The sequence below is a fragment of the Nicotiana tabacum genome, chromosome 12, assembly GCF_000715075.1.
Source record: "Nicotiana tabacum cultivar K326 chromosome 12, ASM71507v2, whole genome shotgun sequence".
NCBI lineage: Eukaryota > Viridiplantae > Streptophyta > Magnoliopsida > Solanales > Solanaceae > Nicotiana > Nicotiana tabacum.
The window spans coordinates 128,945,113-128,961,609 of NC_134091.1; the positions used below are offsets into that span (position 1 = coordinate 128,945,113).

At 36.8% G+C, this 16,497-nt stretch overlaps 1 protein-coding gene and 1 pseudogene across 1 annotated transcript; both read left to right on the forward strand.

The window, feature by feature from the left end:
• Nucleotides 1-124: 124 nt before the first annotated feature.
• LOC107802888 (uncharacterized) lies at nucleotides 125-1,616 on the forward strand (annotated as a pseudogene).
• An 8,784-nt stretch (nucleotides 1,617-10,400) lies between these two features.
• Nucleotides 10,401-14,875, forward strand: LOC107790456 (uncharacterized). Its single transcript, XM_016612381.2, has 4 exons — nucleotides 10,401-11,440; nucleotides 11,533-11,823; nucleotides 12,254-14,242; nucleotides 14,331-14,875. The coding sequence occupies exons 1-3, from the start codon at nucleotides 10,525-10,527 to the stop codon at nucleotides 12,757-12,759; spliced, it is 1,713 nt and encodes a 570-aa protein (XP_016467867.2). The 5' UTR covers nucleotides 10,401-10,524; the 3' UTR covers nucleotides 12,760-14,242; nucleotides 14,331-14,875.
• The last annotated feature ends 1,622 nt before the right edge of the window (nucleotides 14,876-16,497 follow it).

A 16,497-nucleotide genomic window follows, 5' to 3' on the forward strand; every position in this document is an offset into this window, starting at 1 on the left:
ATTCATACACATATTTTTATTTATCAATTTTAAATTAAATTATTTGATTTGACGTACGAGTAAATATTCACATCAGAGCTGATTTCTGTAAAAACTGTCAGTATATATTGAAATTATTGCTATTGCACATATTCTACTGCTTTTGGACGATAAAACAATGTTTTTAGTTCGTTTTCTCTCTTACAGACCCATTATCCACAGATTAATCTTTCAATCTCCACTATATTTTCCACATTCATGTCCATTTTCATCATTCCAAATACAAAATTTTGATGAAGTCAACCTTATATACTACAAAGATTTGTTAAGCCCAAATGAGGTCATCAAAATTTTCCAAAATCTCAAAGACCCAAATTCAGCTCTAAATGTACTTAATCAAATCTCAAAACGAAAAGATTACAAACCCATTGAAGCCATTTATAGTGTAGTTGTCAAAAACCTAGCAATGGCTAAGTATTTTGATGCAATTGACACCCTTATGGAAACGATCAAATTTGAAAGGAAGTGTAGACTTTCTGATGATTTTTTCTATGATGTTATTAAGATTTATGGGCATTTAGCTGGTAGAATTAATAGAGCAATTGAGACCCTTTTTGATATGCCTAATTATAAGTGCTGGCCAAGTGTGAGAACTTTCAATTTTGTTCTGAATTTGTTAGTGAATACTAAACAATTTGATGTTGTTCATAAGGTGTATATTCGTGCTTCCGAATTGGGTGTGGAGATTGATGCCTGTTGTTTGAATATTATTGTCTATGTCTCTGGGACTCTCCAAAAATGTCGCTGGATGCGTGTTGGATCCTGCAAAAGTAGTGTATTTTTGGAGGATCCGACACGAGTGCGGCAGCATTTTAGAGAGTCCACGCAACATAGATTATCGTTAAGGGGTTGTGTCATTGCGGGGAGCTCGATGCTGCATATAAGGTGTTCGATGAATTTCCTAAGCAGAAATGTCAACCCAATGTGAGGACTTTTTCGACTATAATGCATGCTTTGTGCGAGCGTGGTCGTGTTAATGAGGCGTTGGGATTGTTAGAGAGGATGGAAAAGGAGGATGTTGAACCAGATGCTATCGTGTTTAACACGTTGATTTCGGGGCTTAGGAAGCAACGTAGAGTTGACGAGGGGATTGAGATGTTCAAGAAAGTAATGCTGAAAGGTTGTGATCCGAATCCAGGGACATATCAGGAGGTGTTGTATGCTTTGCTTGATGCTAAGAGGTATTTAGAGGCTAAAGATTTTATGGATGTCATGATTGATAAGAGGGTGAATCCAAGTTTTGAGTCTTATAAGCTGTTGATACATGACCTTTGTAATGGGAAGCTTCTTGGCGATTTAGACTGGGCGTTGAGGCAGATGGTGAGACACGGATTTGTGCCGAGGATGGGTCTGTGGAGGCAGATTCTTGGTTGCTTGTTTCCTCGTGATGGAGATTGTTGTACTGCCTAGTCATATGAAGAAATTCTTGCGGACTAATCTACGAGGTTTAGAAAATTAACTGAATGGTATTACAGATCCCATTACATGCTGTTAGAAGTATCACATTGGTTGCATGAATGGAATTTAGTCTATTTCTTTACATGGTATTAGACCCATGCGCCAGTTGGCAGGGTCTGGGCGTGCCGTAAAGGGGTGGGGGGGTGGGGGTGGTATTAGAATTCCCACATTAGCTGTGAGATAGGAATTTGGTCGCAAAGGGGGAGGGGAGTGTGGGTGCCACCAAAACTTAAAGGTAAGTTTAACAGAGTGATGCTCAGGCCAACGATGTTGTATGGGGCTGAGTGTTGGCCAGGCAATATCGCTCATGTCCAGAAGATGAAGGTAGCAGAGATGAGGATGTTGAGATGGATGTGCGAGCACACCAAGTTAAATAGGATCAGAAATGAGGTTATTCGCGACAAGGTGAGTGTGGCCCCCTATTGAGGACAAGATGCGGGAAGCGCGACTTAGGTGATTTGGTCATGTGAAGAGGAGGAGCACAGACGCCCCGGTGAGGAGGTGTGAGAGATTGACATTGGAAGGCCTACGGAGAGGTAGACGTAGGCCAAAGAAGAGGTGGGGAGAGGTGATTAGGTAAGACATGACGCAACTTCAGCTGACCGAGGACTTGACCCTTGATAGGAAGGCATGGAGGTCGAGGATTAGGGTAGTAAAGTAGGTAGTCTAGAGTGTTAATAACATTAGTATTGGCACGCAGTCTCGCTTTCTGTTGGTAATAGATTTTTATGACTAACCGTTGTTTTCTTTTATTGTTGATCACCTTACTATCTTGTTGTCTTTATTCTGATTTTTTATGGCTTTTTGGTACTGTCCCTTCTTGTCTATATTTTTATTAATGTGGTGCTCATGTTTTCCTGAGCCGAAGGTCTATTGGAAACAGCCTCTCTATCATCACATGGTAGGGGTAAGGCCTGCGTACACACTACCTTCCCTTGACCCCAGGGTGTGGGATAATACTGGGTATGTTGTTGTTGTTGTATAGGAATTTGGTCTCCTTATGTTTGTTTTAGGCATCCCTTATCTCATGAAATAGTTTTTGGGATTGATAGATCCAATATCCATTTCTTATCACTCCTACAGCTTCTGAATTCAAAATTTTCATTCCAAGTGAAAGGACAAGATGACGCACTACCACCATGGTCGTTTAGCACCACCACTATCACCACCATAAGTTGCCTTCTGGATATGAAACTTTTCAAGGATTTGCCAACTATATATCCTCTTCCATCGGCTTTAGGGTTCCTTCAGCTTGGCAATGCGAAACCTTCGACCAGTGTCAGGTATTCCTCCAACTCATCGCTCTTAGAAACATCATGCTAATAATTTCTTTAACTTGATCGTGATAACTAGCACAATGAAAGTTTAAATTCGCATCGCAATATCGCATAGGCTCATTATTTAAAATAACAATACAATATAGTATATTTGTAACAACTATCTAAACAAGTTCTAAAGGATGAAGCTCTCCTTACTAGGGGTTTTTCCATTTCTAGGGCTCGAACTCGAGATATCTGGTTAATGTTGGAGGGATCTCATTCGTCGCACCACACCCCGTTGTGGTCATTACTCCTCATGTTGAATTTGAGCGAATAATCTTTTTTAAAAGTATAAAATATTACGGAAGAGACTCTTTAATTTATTTATTCAATTCTTACATTCTGCATGAATCTTTAAGTACGTAAATTGATGGTGAGATTTGAACTCATCATCTCCAACTGCTTTGATCCGCTTCATCTAAAAATTTAAACTCTTGAAAAAGAGACACCTATATTCATTTGAGTATATATTAATTACATCGATCTCACAATGAACAATAGTAATACTGTTTGGAAGTCGAAACACTAAATCCTCTGACTATAATTTTTGAATTATTTTTTCATATGAATTATTTATAATTTTTGTCACTTTCTATTAATTTATGATTCCAATATTTTTTTTTTCAAAGTTAAGAAATCATGCTAGAAGAAACAATTAGATGGATCCACCCTATACATACTCCGAAGATCATGCCTTTTGGGGATATATGAAGGTCGCCTTAATTCCGAGTCTTGTTGTAAATGTTATTCTACTTATGTTTGACCTATTATTATTGTAAGAAAATCAAGTATGACACCCAACTTACATCCTAGAGTTAATATTGTTGGTTTTTTTTAAAGCTTAAATGTAGTTTAAAAGAGGGTGAATGGGAAATGGAGGGAAATTGAAAATATTTGAGTTTCCCTCCTTGACAAAGGGACATTGTCCCATATTGGAAGAGAAAAAAGTTTTGATGGGTATATACACAATTGCACTTCTTCTAGCTCTTAAAGAGTTAAGAAGAAGGCAAGCCTCGCGCCGTCGTCGTTGTCACTCGCTCGGCTTGGCTACGGCTACGGCTACGGCTACGGATTTGGTTAAATGATCGATTAATTGATTAATTTTTTGGACCAAATTTATTTGTTAATAGTAAATATTAACATATCCGTTTTTTTAAACGAAAAATTAATATTAAATCCAACGGAATAGTATATGCCCTTTGTTTTTTTGTAAAAGCTATTTAACTTATGGTCGTTTTACACAAACAACCCTTCTGAAGAGTTGCACCTCTTCAGTTTTGAAGAGTTGTACCTCTTCACTTTGAGCTCAACATTGGCTATAAATACTAGTCCATTCTCTCAGATTTTCCATACAAACTTCTGACTTCTCCTCCTTTCTTCTACATTGTTTTAACTACAAAGAAAGCAGCAGTAAGTGTGATTTGCTACCGATCTTTATGTTCGCTGAAACACTGAGGTTTGAAGTATCGCTATACCAGTGTGTAATTCGTTCTATCATGGGAGGAAATAATCCATAACCTTGGATACTTGGAGGGGATTAAATTCCTTAAGGAAACACTGTGAATTCAGTGGGCTCGGATTAAATTCGTTTTCTTTAACATTTCTGTTTATATGTTATTTTATCTTCTCCAGAATTATTTTACAAATACAGAATAATAACAAGTTTAAGGAATTTAATATTTTTTGTATTTGTGTTATATTCACTGTTTCTGGAAACTAAAATCTGTGTGGTTTTCTACTCTAGTGGAGATTAAAATCTACGTGATTTTAATGTTTGTTTGTGTCATTCTTTTACAAAAATGACGAATGACAACGGGAACCAGACTGTTCCTATGGTGAGTGTCAATGCATCGACAAGCCGAACAACATCGGCATTGGCACCAACAGAAAAATCCGAAAAAATTTTCGGGATTGATTTCAATCGGTGGCAGTAGAAGATGTTCTTCTACTTGACGACTTTAAGTCTGCTGAAGTTCATTAAGGAAGATGTTCATGTTCTGCCCGACGAAACTCCAAAAAATGAATGCTTTCTCGTGACTAAGTCGCGGAAGCATTCTAATTTTCTATGCAAGAATTACATTCTTAGCGGACTAAAGGACGATCTGTATAACGTCTATAGTAATATGGAGACGTCAAAACAACTGTGGATAGCGCTTGAAAGGAAATACAAAACAGAAGATGCCGGGTTAAAGAAATTCGTTGCCGCTAAACTTTTGGACTATAAAATGGTAGATAGCAAGTCTGTTATTACCCAAGTCCAGGAATTGCAAGTGATTATTCACGATCTCCTTGCTGAAGGTATAAGTCAAATTAATACTAATGTTGAAAATATTAATTATATTATTTCTACTAACAGAATTTTCATTGAAGGTCTTGTCATCAATGAAGTATTCCAAGTTGCAGCAATGATTGAGAAGTTGCCTCATTTGTGGAAGGACTTCAAAAATACTTGAAACATAAACAGAAGGAGATGTCCCTTGAAGATCTCATTGTTCGGTTGAGAATCGAAGAGAACAACAAAGCTGCTGAAAAGAAAGGCCGTGGAAACTCAACAATAATGGGAGCAAACATTGTTGAGGATAGAAAGAGGAAGAAGGCCTATGGACCGAAAAGCAACCCAAGCAAGAAGCGGTTCAACGGAAATTTCTACAACTATGAAAAAAACTGGACATAGATCTACAGATTGTTATGCTCCAAAGAAAGATAAGAAGAAGGGTCAAGCAAACATGGTTGAAAAGCACGAAGATGTTGATGACTTGTGTGCTATGTTTTCTGAATGCAACCTGGTGGGAAATCCTAAGAGTGGTGGATTGATTCTGGAGCCACTCGCCATGTTTGTGTTGTTAGAGAAGCGTTTGTTATATATGCTCTTGTTGGACCCGAAGAGATACTTTCTATGGGAAATTCTGCAATGGCCAAAATTGAAGGATATGAGAAGATATTTATGAAAATGACTTCTAGTAAGGTGGTTTCGGAAACAACCTCTCTACTCCTTCGGGGTAAGGGTAAGGTCTGCGTACACACTACCCTCCTCAGACCCCATTAGTGGGATTTTACTGGGTTGTTGTTATTGTACTTCTAGTAAGGTGGTGACTTTGAACAACGTCCTTCATGTTCCCGAGATTAGAAAGAACTTAGTCTCTGCTGGACTTCTTGTTAAGAATGGGTTTAAGTGTATTTTTGTATCCGATAAGGTTATAATAAGTAAGAATGAGATGTCTGTAGAAAAAGGTTACCTCACTGAGGGCCTTTTCAAGCTGAATGTAATGATTGTTGAGAATAATAATAAAATTTCAGCTTCTTCTTACTTACTTGAGTCAAATGAATTATGGCATATACGTTTGATTCATGTCAATTATAAAACCTTGCGGAAAAAAATTAATTTGGAAGTATTGCCTATGTTTGAATGCGACAAATCAAAATGTCAAATATGTGTGGAATCTAAATATGTTAAACATCCTTATAAGTCAGTTGAAAGGAATTTAAATCCTTTAGACTTAATTCACGCAGATATTTGCGATATGAAGTCAATACCATCTCGCGGTGGAAAGAAGTATTTCATAACTTTTATTGATGACAATACTCGATATTGCTAGATGAAGCAATAGACGCATTCAGGCAATACAAAAATGAAGTTGAAACGCAACTTAACAAGAAAATCAAAATGATAAGATGTGATAGGGGTGGTGAATATGAATCTTCTTTTGAAGGAATATATTTAGAATATGGAATTATTCATCAAACAACGGTCCCTTACACGCCCCAATCCAATGGGATTGCGGAAAGAAAGAATCGTTCATTAAAAGAAATGATGAACGCATTGTTGATAAGTTCTGGTTTGCCACAGAAATTGTGGGGGGAAGTCGTTCTTATGGCTAACCGGATACTAAATCGAGTGCCCCATAGCAAAACACAATCCATTCCATATGAAAAATAAAAAGGAAGGAAGCACAACTTGAATTATTTTAAAGTGTGGGGTGTTTGGAAAAAGTGCAAGTTCCTAAACCCAAAAGGATAAAAATAGGATCGAAAACCATTGATTGTGTTTTCATAGGATATGCGACCAATAGTAAAGCATATCGATTTCTGGTTCATAAATCAGAAAATCCCGACATTCATAATAATACGGTTATAGAATCAGATAATGCTGAGTTTTTTGAAAATATATACCCGTATAAAAAGAAATGTGAGTCGATTGGTGAAGGATCTAAACGACCTCGGGAAAAAACAAAAGAAAGTACATTTAATCAGGAGGATCCAAGACGTAGTAAACACCAAAGAATGTCTACTTTATTTGGACCATATTTTATGACTTTCTTATTGGAAAATGAGCCTCGAACATTTAAAGGAGTTGTGTCTTCTTCGGAATCATTATTTTGGAAAGAGCCAGTCAATAGTGAAATAGAATCCATATTGAACAACTATACATAGGAATTGGTTGATCTTCCTCCTGGAAATAAACCTTTGGGTTCTAAATGGATTTTTAAGAAGAAAATAAAAAATGATGACACTATTGATAAATATAAGGCAAGACTTGTAGTCAAAGGGTATAGATAGCGAGAAGATCTTGATTATTTTGATACATACTCTCCAGTTACAAGAATTACGTCCATACGAATGTTAGTAGCATTGGCTGCAGTTTATGGTCTTGAAATTCATCAAATGGACGTTAAGACGACCTTCTTAAATGGAGATTTGGGGAAAAAAATCTATATGGAACAACCTAAAGGGTTTGTGATTCCAGGTAAAGAAAAGAAGGTATGTAGACTTGTTAAGTCCCTTTACGGACTAAAACAAGCACCCAAACAATGGCATGCGAAATTTCACCAAACAATATTGTCAAATGGTTTTAAGATAAATGAATGTGATAAATGTGTGTACATTAAAAATATTCCAAATCACATAGTCATTGTTTGCTTATATGTGGATGATATGCTGATAATGAGTAATGACATTGCCAACATAAATGTGACTAAGCGTATGCTAACTAGTAAGTTTGATATGAAGGACTTGGGGGTTGCTGATTTAATTCTGGGGATTAAGATCCATAAGACTTCTCAAGGTCTGACATTGTCACAATCTCATTATATTAAGACAGTACTTGGAAAATTGAAGCACTTGGGGTTTAAAGTTGCAAAGACTCCAATTGACGTAAATCTTGCATTAGCAAAGAATAAAGGCCAAAGCATATCACAATTGGATTATGCTCGCGTGTTGGGATGCTTAATGTATTTCATGAATTGTACACGACCAGATATAGCTTGTGCTATAAGTAAATTGAGCCGATACACGTGCAATCCAGATCAATCTCATTGGATGGCAATGAAACGAGTTTTGGGATATTTAGAACATACCCAGGACTTTGCTTTGCACTACAGTAAATATCCTGCGATGAATGATGAATACTGTGATGCAAATTGGATCACCGATTTAACTGATTCTAAGTCCACAAGTGGATATGTATTCACTATTGGTGGAGGAGCAGTATTTTGGAAGTTGTCCAAGCAAGCTTGTATTGCCCGCTCTACAATGAAGGCTGAGTTCATAGCCTTAGATAAAGCCGGTAAAGAAGCTGAATGACTCCGAAATTTCTTGGAAGACATTCCATTTTGGCCCAAACCGTTGGCACCAATATGCATACATTGCGATAGTCAAGCGGCAATTGGAAGGGCTGTGAGCGTGATGTATAACGGTAAATCTCTTCATATACGACGAAGACATAAAACATTAGGCAATTACTCTCTAGAGGAATTATCACGATTGACTATGTAAAGTCAAGCGATAATGTATCGGATCCACTTAAAAAGGCCTAACTAGAGAGGTAGTTGAGAAATTATCGAGGAAAATGAGACTATGGCCGAGAACAAGCCATTGTGGCAGTAACTCTACCTAGAAGACTGGAGATCCCAACATCTAGGTTCAACGAGATCAAACAAAGTCATTAATGACGGTTTAACATTGTCAACTAAAAGTTTGGTCCATTCTCGTGATGAGACAATGTTCAGTACCAAGGATAAAGCATTAAGGCTTTTTAATGATTTCTAAATTTGATACGGGGTATATCAAATAGTGTATCTACGGGATGACACGTTTAGGAATCACCTATGTAAGCGTGAAGTGTTAGCCGCTTCAAGGAGAATTTTGTAAGGCCAATTCTCTACACACTTATAAAACCAAGCGGTGTTCATGGCTGAAACGAACACAACAATGAGAGCCAAAGACGGTTAAGGGTTGGTTGTGTGACTTATGGTTGTCTAGGTATACACCAAAGTTTGACGGTTCAAAGATATCAAATCTATCGATTGACCGAGTATATCCGACATAAGTTCACTACGGAAAGTTCAAAGGGAAACCTACTTATCCAGATGCAATTAATCCTTGCTTGCGAATCACACAGTTTTTCATGCATATTTTCGGATATAGCCATTCCCCATTCATGTGGGGGATTGTTGGATTTTTTTTAAGCTTAAATGTAGCTTAAAAGAGGGTAAATGGGAAATGGAGGGAAATTAAAAATATTTGAGTTTTCCTCCTTGACAAAGGGACATTGTTCTATATTGGAAGAGAAAAATATTTTGATGGGTATATATACAATAACACTTCTTCTAGCTCTTAAAGAGTCAAGAAGAAGGCAAGCCTCACGCCGTCGTCGTCGTCGCTCGCTCGGCTCGGCTTTGGCTTCGGCTTCGGATTCGAATTTGGTCAAATGATCGATGAATTGGTTAATTTTTTGGACCAAATTTATTTGTTAATAGTGAATATTAACATATCCGTTTTTTTAAATGAAAAATTAATATTAAATCCAACGGAATAGTATATGCCCTTTGTTTTTTGTAAAAGCCATTTAACTTATGGCCGTTTTACACAAACATCCCTTCTGAAGAGTTGCACCTCTTCAGTTTTGAAGAGTTGTACCTCTTCAGTTTGAGCTCAACATTGGCTATAAATACCAGTCCATTCTCTCAGATTTTCCATACGAATTTCTGACTTCTCCTCCTTTCTTCTGCATTGTTTTAACTATAAAGAAAATAACAGTAAGTGTGATTTGCTACCGATCTTTGTGTTCGCTGAAACACTGGGGTTTGAAGTATCGCTACACAAGTGTGTAGTTCGTTCTATCCTGGGAGGAAATAATCCATAACCTTGGGTACTAGGAGGGGATTAAATTTCTTAAGGAAACACTGTAAATTCAGTGGGCACGGATTAAATTCTGTTTCTTTTACATTTCTGTTTATATGTTATTTTATTTTCTTCAAAATTATTTTACAAATACAGAATAATAACAAATACACAGTTCTTGTAGTATATGACGCGTTATGGCATTCCATTCTCTTTTAACTTGCGCTTAATCAAGAACACGCGACACGTCACCATTCTCTTTTAAGCGTTATACATACTTGAAGTTATCATATAGTTCAAATAAATAAGATAAATACTTTGGGAAGCAAATCATAAAAAAAAATGTAAATTAAAAAATTTAAGAGGATACTTTAAATTGCCACGTGGTCTCCCCTCAATCATACATTGGTTTACTAATGACAGTACATTCGCATATACCATAAAGTCAACAGAGACTTGTTGATTGTATGCTCAAACCAAATTGACGGCATTCCCCAATACAACTTCAAAATTGACAATGTTATATATTATTAATAGTATCTAATGAATATGATCATTGCTTTGCCTCATCAATTCTTGTTTAATAGCTATGGGCAGAAGTTGCAATCTTCTCTTTGGTCTTGCTGTTTTCATTCTGCTTCATTACCATACTTCACTGGCTATTGTTCCCAATATTAGCACTGATAAAGATGCACTTCTTGCCTTAAAATCTCACATTTCTTCTTCTGATCCTAATGATATCATAGCAAGCAACTGGTCGTCCTCCAGCTCGGTTTGCAGCTGGATTGGCATCACTTGTAGCTCGCGCCACAATAGAATCACAGCTTTAGACATTTCTAGCATGCAACTTTATGGTACCGTTCCTCCACACGTTGGAAACCTCTCATTTCTTGTTTCCCTTGACATCAGTAACAACAATTTCCACGGAGAGTTGCCAGAAGAGTTGTCTCATTTGCAGAGGTTGAAATTGATTATTGTCGAAAGCAATAATTTTACTGGTGTCATTCCATCATTCTTAGGTCTGTTACCAAACCTTCGCATTCTGCGCCTTTCGAGCAACCAATTTTATGGGAAAATTCCACCTTCCCTTTCCAATCTAACAAAACTACAAGGATTGGGCGTGGAGCGCAATTTTCTTGAAGGAGAGATCCCTCAAGAACTCGGTAATCTTCGTTACATGACTATCCTAGACCTACAACTAAACCAGCTTACTGGCTCTATACCACCATCAATCTTTAACATTACGACAATGCGAATCATTACTCTTTTCAAAAACAATCTTGCTGGTAATCTTCCAACAACTATATGTGAAAATCTTCCAAACTTGGAAGTTCTTCACATCCCAGTTAACAACCTAGACGGTGTTATTCCACCAAACCTAGGAAAGTGCAGAAAGCTTCGAATCTTGTCATTGTCTGGCAATAAGTTCACTGGAACTGTACCAAGAGAGTTAGCCAACTTAAAAGCTCTTACAGAATTATATCTTGGATATCAGCACTTGCAAGGTAGTGTAATAGTACTACTTTTTACGAGAAATCTAATTAAAATATTCTTCCTGCCGAATTGGTATTCATATAGTATTTCCCCCACTTGACAGGAGAGATACCAGTGGAGCTAGGTAATCTTAAGAAACTACGGTTGCTGGGATTATCCAAGAATGAGTTTACGGGTTCTATCCCTACAAACATTTTCAACATGTCAGCACTGCAGATCTTAGATCTTTCTGTAAACAGGCTTTCAGGTCGTCTACCATCCGATTTTGGCCGTGGAATTCCCAGCTTAGAAGAATTTTCTTGCGGATCGAATAATCTGAGTGGTTCTATCTCTGCTTCAATCTCAAATTCTTCAAGACTCAGAACACTTGATCTCTCGTACAACAGTTTCACAGGTCTAGGAAAATCTTAGTTTCTGCATCCGTTAACTAATTCAATGAACATCATAAAATTTAGAACCATAAATTGACTTCATGAATGATTTACTAGTACTACTATTTTAGGTCCAATTGTTCCTATTAAAGTGTTTATGTAGCTTATGTGTAAAGTCTGCTTTCACAAGAAGAAACTTTGTAAGGAAGAAAAAACCTACTATTTCTATTCTTGTATTATTAATAACCATTATAGGGATTATAGTACTTATATGAGTTACTTAGGTGAAAAGACAAGACGCATTCTATTCCACTTTCACTTTCTTTATATTGATTTTATAGAAGATTACCTTACTAGCAATCTTACTAGTAAGGTAGAAAGATATTTCCTTACAAGAATCTGAATTATCTTCCGCCAAATTGGTACTAATATAGTATTTCCCCCACATGACAGGAGAGATACCGGCGGAGCTAGGTAATCTTAAGAATCTACAGTATCTGGATTTAACTGTAAACGAGTTTACTAGTTCTGTCCCTGCAAGCATTTTGAACATATCAGCACTGAGGATCCTTGGACTTGGAGTAAATAGGCTTTCAGGTACTCTACCTTCAGATTTAGGCCGTAAAATGCCCAGCCTAGAAGAACTTCTTTGTGGTGGTAATAATCTGAGTGGTTTTATCTCTGCTACTATCTCAAATTCGTCAAGACTCAGAAAACTTGATCTCACGCTCAACAGATTCACAGGTCCAATTCCTGAATCACTTGGTAACTTAGAATATCTTGAGGTTTTGTCCTTGGGGGGGAATAATTTTTTCAGGGATTCAACATTGAGCTTCCTAACACCTTTGACAAATTGTAGGAAACTGAGAGATCTCAGGTTCTCTGACAATCCGTTTGATGGTGTTTTACCTCAATCAGTTGGGAATTTCTCTAACTCCTTGCAGATTTTTGATGGATAAAGTTGTAAACTGAAGGGCTTCATTCCTGAAGAAATTGGTAATGTTACTGGAATGGCAAGGATGAGTCTATTTAACAATGAGTTGAGTGGATATATTCCAAAAACTATCGAACGCATGCTGAAACTTCAAGAAATTTACCTATATAAAAACAAGATAGGAGGAACCATACCTGATGTTATCTGTAATTTACAGAATCTTGGAGAATTAGACCTATCGGGAAATCAGATTACCGGTTCAGTGCCACCATGCTTAGGGACCATTACCAGTTTAAGGAAACTTAATCTGGCTTATAACAGGCTGAATTCGAGATTACCTGCAAGCTTGGGAAGCCTTCGAGATATCATAGAATTCAATGTTTCGTCCAATTTATTAAGTGGGCAAATTCCTCTGGAGATTGGAAATTTAAAGGCTGCCACACTCATTGAACTGTCAAAAAATAATTTCTCTGGTAATATCCCTAGCTCTATAGGAGGTCTAGATAGATTGACCTATCTTTTTTTAGAACATAATAAATTAGATGGGCCTATTCCAGATTCATTAGGGAAAATGCTTGCCTTGGAATTCTTGGATTTGTCTTTTAACAATCTTAGTGGTGAGATTCCAAAGTCATTAGAAGCTCTTGTGTATATTAAATACCTGAACATCTCATTTAATAAACTTAGTGGTGAAATTCCCACCGGTGGACCTTTTGCAAATATCACAAGCCAATCCTTCCTGTCCAATGATGCACTATGTGGTGACTCCCGATTTAACGTGAAACCATGTCCTCCAAAATATACAAAGAAGTCAAGAAGAAAAAGAGTGCTTATAGGTTTATATACTTTGTTAGGGATAGGATCACTCTTTGCATTGGTCGTTGGATATGCGGTGTTAATATTGAGAAAGATAAAAAAGAATGCAGATCAAGCTGATGTGTCGCTCGTTAAAGAGCATGAAAGGATTTCTTATTATGAACTTGAACAAGCAACAGAAGGATTCAGTGAAAGCAACTTGCTTGGTAATGGGAGTTTCAGCAAGGTCTACAAAGGGATATTTAAGAATGGTACGTTTTTCGCAGTAAAGGTATTCGATGTGCAATTGGAGGGTGCATTCAAAAGTTTTGATACAGAATGTGAGATGCTGCGCAACCTCCGCCATCGAAATCTTACTAAAGTGATCACCAGTTGCTCCAACCTTGAATTCAAAGCCTTAGTATTGGAATACATGCCGAATGGAACACTTGAAAAATGGCTATATTCTCATAACTTTTTCTTAGACATGATGCATAGATTAGATATAATGATAGATGTTGCATCTGCGATGGACTATCTCCACAATGGCTATTCAACACCTGTGGTGCATTGCGACTTAAAACCAAGCAATGTCTTGCTAGATCAAGAAATGGTTGGCCATGTCAGTGATTTTGGCATTGCAAAATTGTTGGATGCAGGGGAGGATTTTGTTCAAACACGTACAATTGCAACCCTAGGATATATTGCTCCAGGTATCAGAACTTTTTACTTACATCTTTAAAACAACCTAAATAGTGCTTAGCATATTCCTTGATCATTTTTTACCATGCATGATTGTAGAGTATGGACAAGATGGTATAGTATCCACGAGCTGCGATGTTTATAGTTTTGGCATCCTGATGATGGAGACGTTTACAAGAATGAGACCAAGTGATGATATATTTACCGGAGAATTGAGCATAAGAAGTTGGGTTAGCGATTCTTTTCCAGGTGCAATTCATAAGGTGGTGGATGCTAATTTGGTACATCCAGGGGATGAACAAAGCGATGCAAAGATGCAGTGTCTGCTATCTATCATGGAATTAGCTTTGAGTTGCACTGTGATGATATCTGATGCAAGAATTAGTATGGAAGAGGCTCTTTCAACACTTACAAAGATTAGGCTCCACTTTGTCAGTAGTTGCTGCTAGGTGGAATCAGCGATCAACTCTCCATTGTTGCTTCATTACCTATATATTATGGTTGTGTTAAGCTTTCAATTATCCACTAGGACTTAAGTTCATCATAGCGATGTACGTAATTTTGTAAGTAATGATCTGGTATGCAAGGCGACTTTTTCCATAGTGCATGACCTTATTTACTGGTTATTGTTATTGCTTTTCATCTATTTTCTGGTTCTTATGATGCTGTTATTATTTCTATGGTTTACTTTGATGGTACTGATATATTGTCTCTTTTCGTCTTCTTGAGCCGAGGGTCTATCGGAAACAACTTCTCTACTCCCTCAGGGTAGGGGAAAGGTTTGCGTACACACTACCCTCCCTAGACTCCACTTGTGGGATTTTACTGGTTTGTTGTTATTGTTGTTGATTTGTTATGCAAGGCTTTTAGACTCTTGTGGTTACATCTTTAATATTCTAAAACTCTTCTAGTAAGCATTAGTTTCTAGTTGGTATCATATTTTCAACCTTTATTATTGGTTTCTATCTTTTTGCTCGATATGCTTGGATGAGGAGATATTTAAATCTTTTGTAATGTTTTATTTCTTGATTTTAGGTCTATCTATTTCTAATATTTTGTAATTAATCCAAATTCCAAGTAATCTATGCTATTACGTAGAAGTGTCAATGCTATTCAAGTCAGTTCGGCCGATTATTTTAGAAAATTTGTATTGTGCCAATTTTTCGAGTACTTTATTTTGTATAATCAATAATAGACTTTTTGAAACCGTCCCAATCATCTCAATTTTTCTTGGATATCGGTACGGTTCGATAAATTTTGAGTAATATTGATTAAGATGATTTCTTGCCTCCATTAAATGGTGTCAATTCCCAACAGAAATTTGATTCTGAAATTGATTGTGCCATTCTTTCAACCTAACTATTTGAGTAACACCTCGTAATGTAATGTAGTTGTGTTTTACTATTACTAAAATTACGCTGCAAACAGGATAATAAATGATGATGCCAACAGGATTTTCATTAGATCTGTCAATACGGGCTGGCCCAACCCGGCCTAGCCCAGCCCACACGAGCTTTGGCATTTGACGGATTGAACTGGGTCGGCCCACTATTTTGATGGGCCTTAAAATAGTCAGCCCAACCCAGCCATATGTGAGTCACGGGTTGGTCCGACATTTTTAAAAAGAGTAATTTATGCAAAATACCCATTGAACTTAAAATAATTATCCTTTCCTACCCATTCGAAAATTATTTACAATATATACCTACCCAATTAAAACTAATTACCCCTACCTACCCACCCATCCCAACTTTTTTTTACCCATTTGGCTTAGATTAGCTTTGATTTGGCTTGGCTTTATTTGTCTTCGCTTGACTTGGCTTGAATTGACTTGGTTTATAGAATCTTAGTTTGACTTCATTTGACTGAGTATTAAAAAAATGGGTACATTAAAAAAGTGGGTTGGGGGGGGGGGTTACTAAAATCCTCCCCATGCATACTTGCTAAACTACCCTTTTTAAAATTATTTTTCATATTCTTAAAAATATAAGTTTTAACCTAAAATGCAATATTAACAAAGATGTCTTTCATTTTCATCTAAATTTATAATTATATGCAATGTTAATTAGTTAAACATTAAGAAATAACTAAAATTTTAAGAACAAAAAATATTTATATTCACATAAAAAATATTACTAGTTTGGGACTGGACTACTCTTCTTGTTATTTTAGTTCCTTATTTTTTTTAATATTTTTAATTAAATACGTTATTAAGCTCACGGGCCGGCCCAACCCAACCTTTACTTGGGCGGCGCTTAAAAGCCTC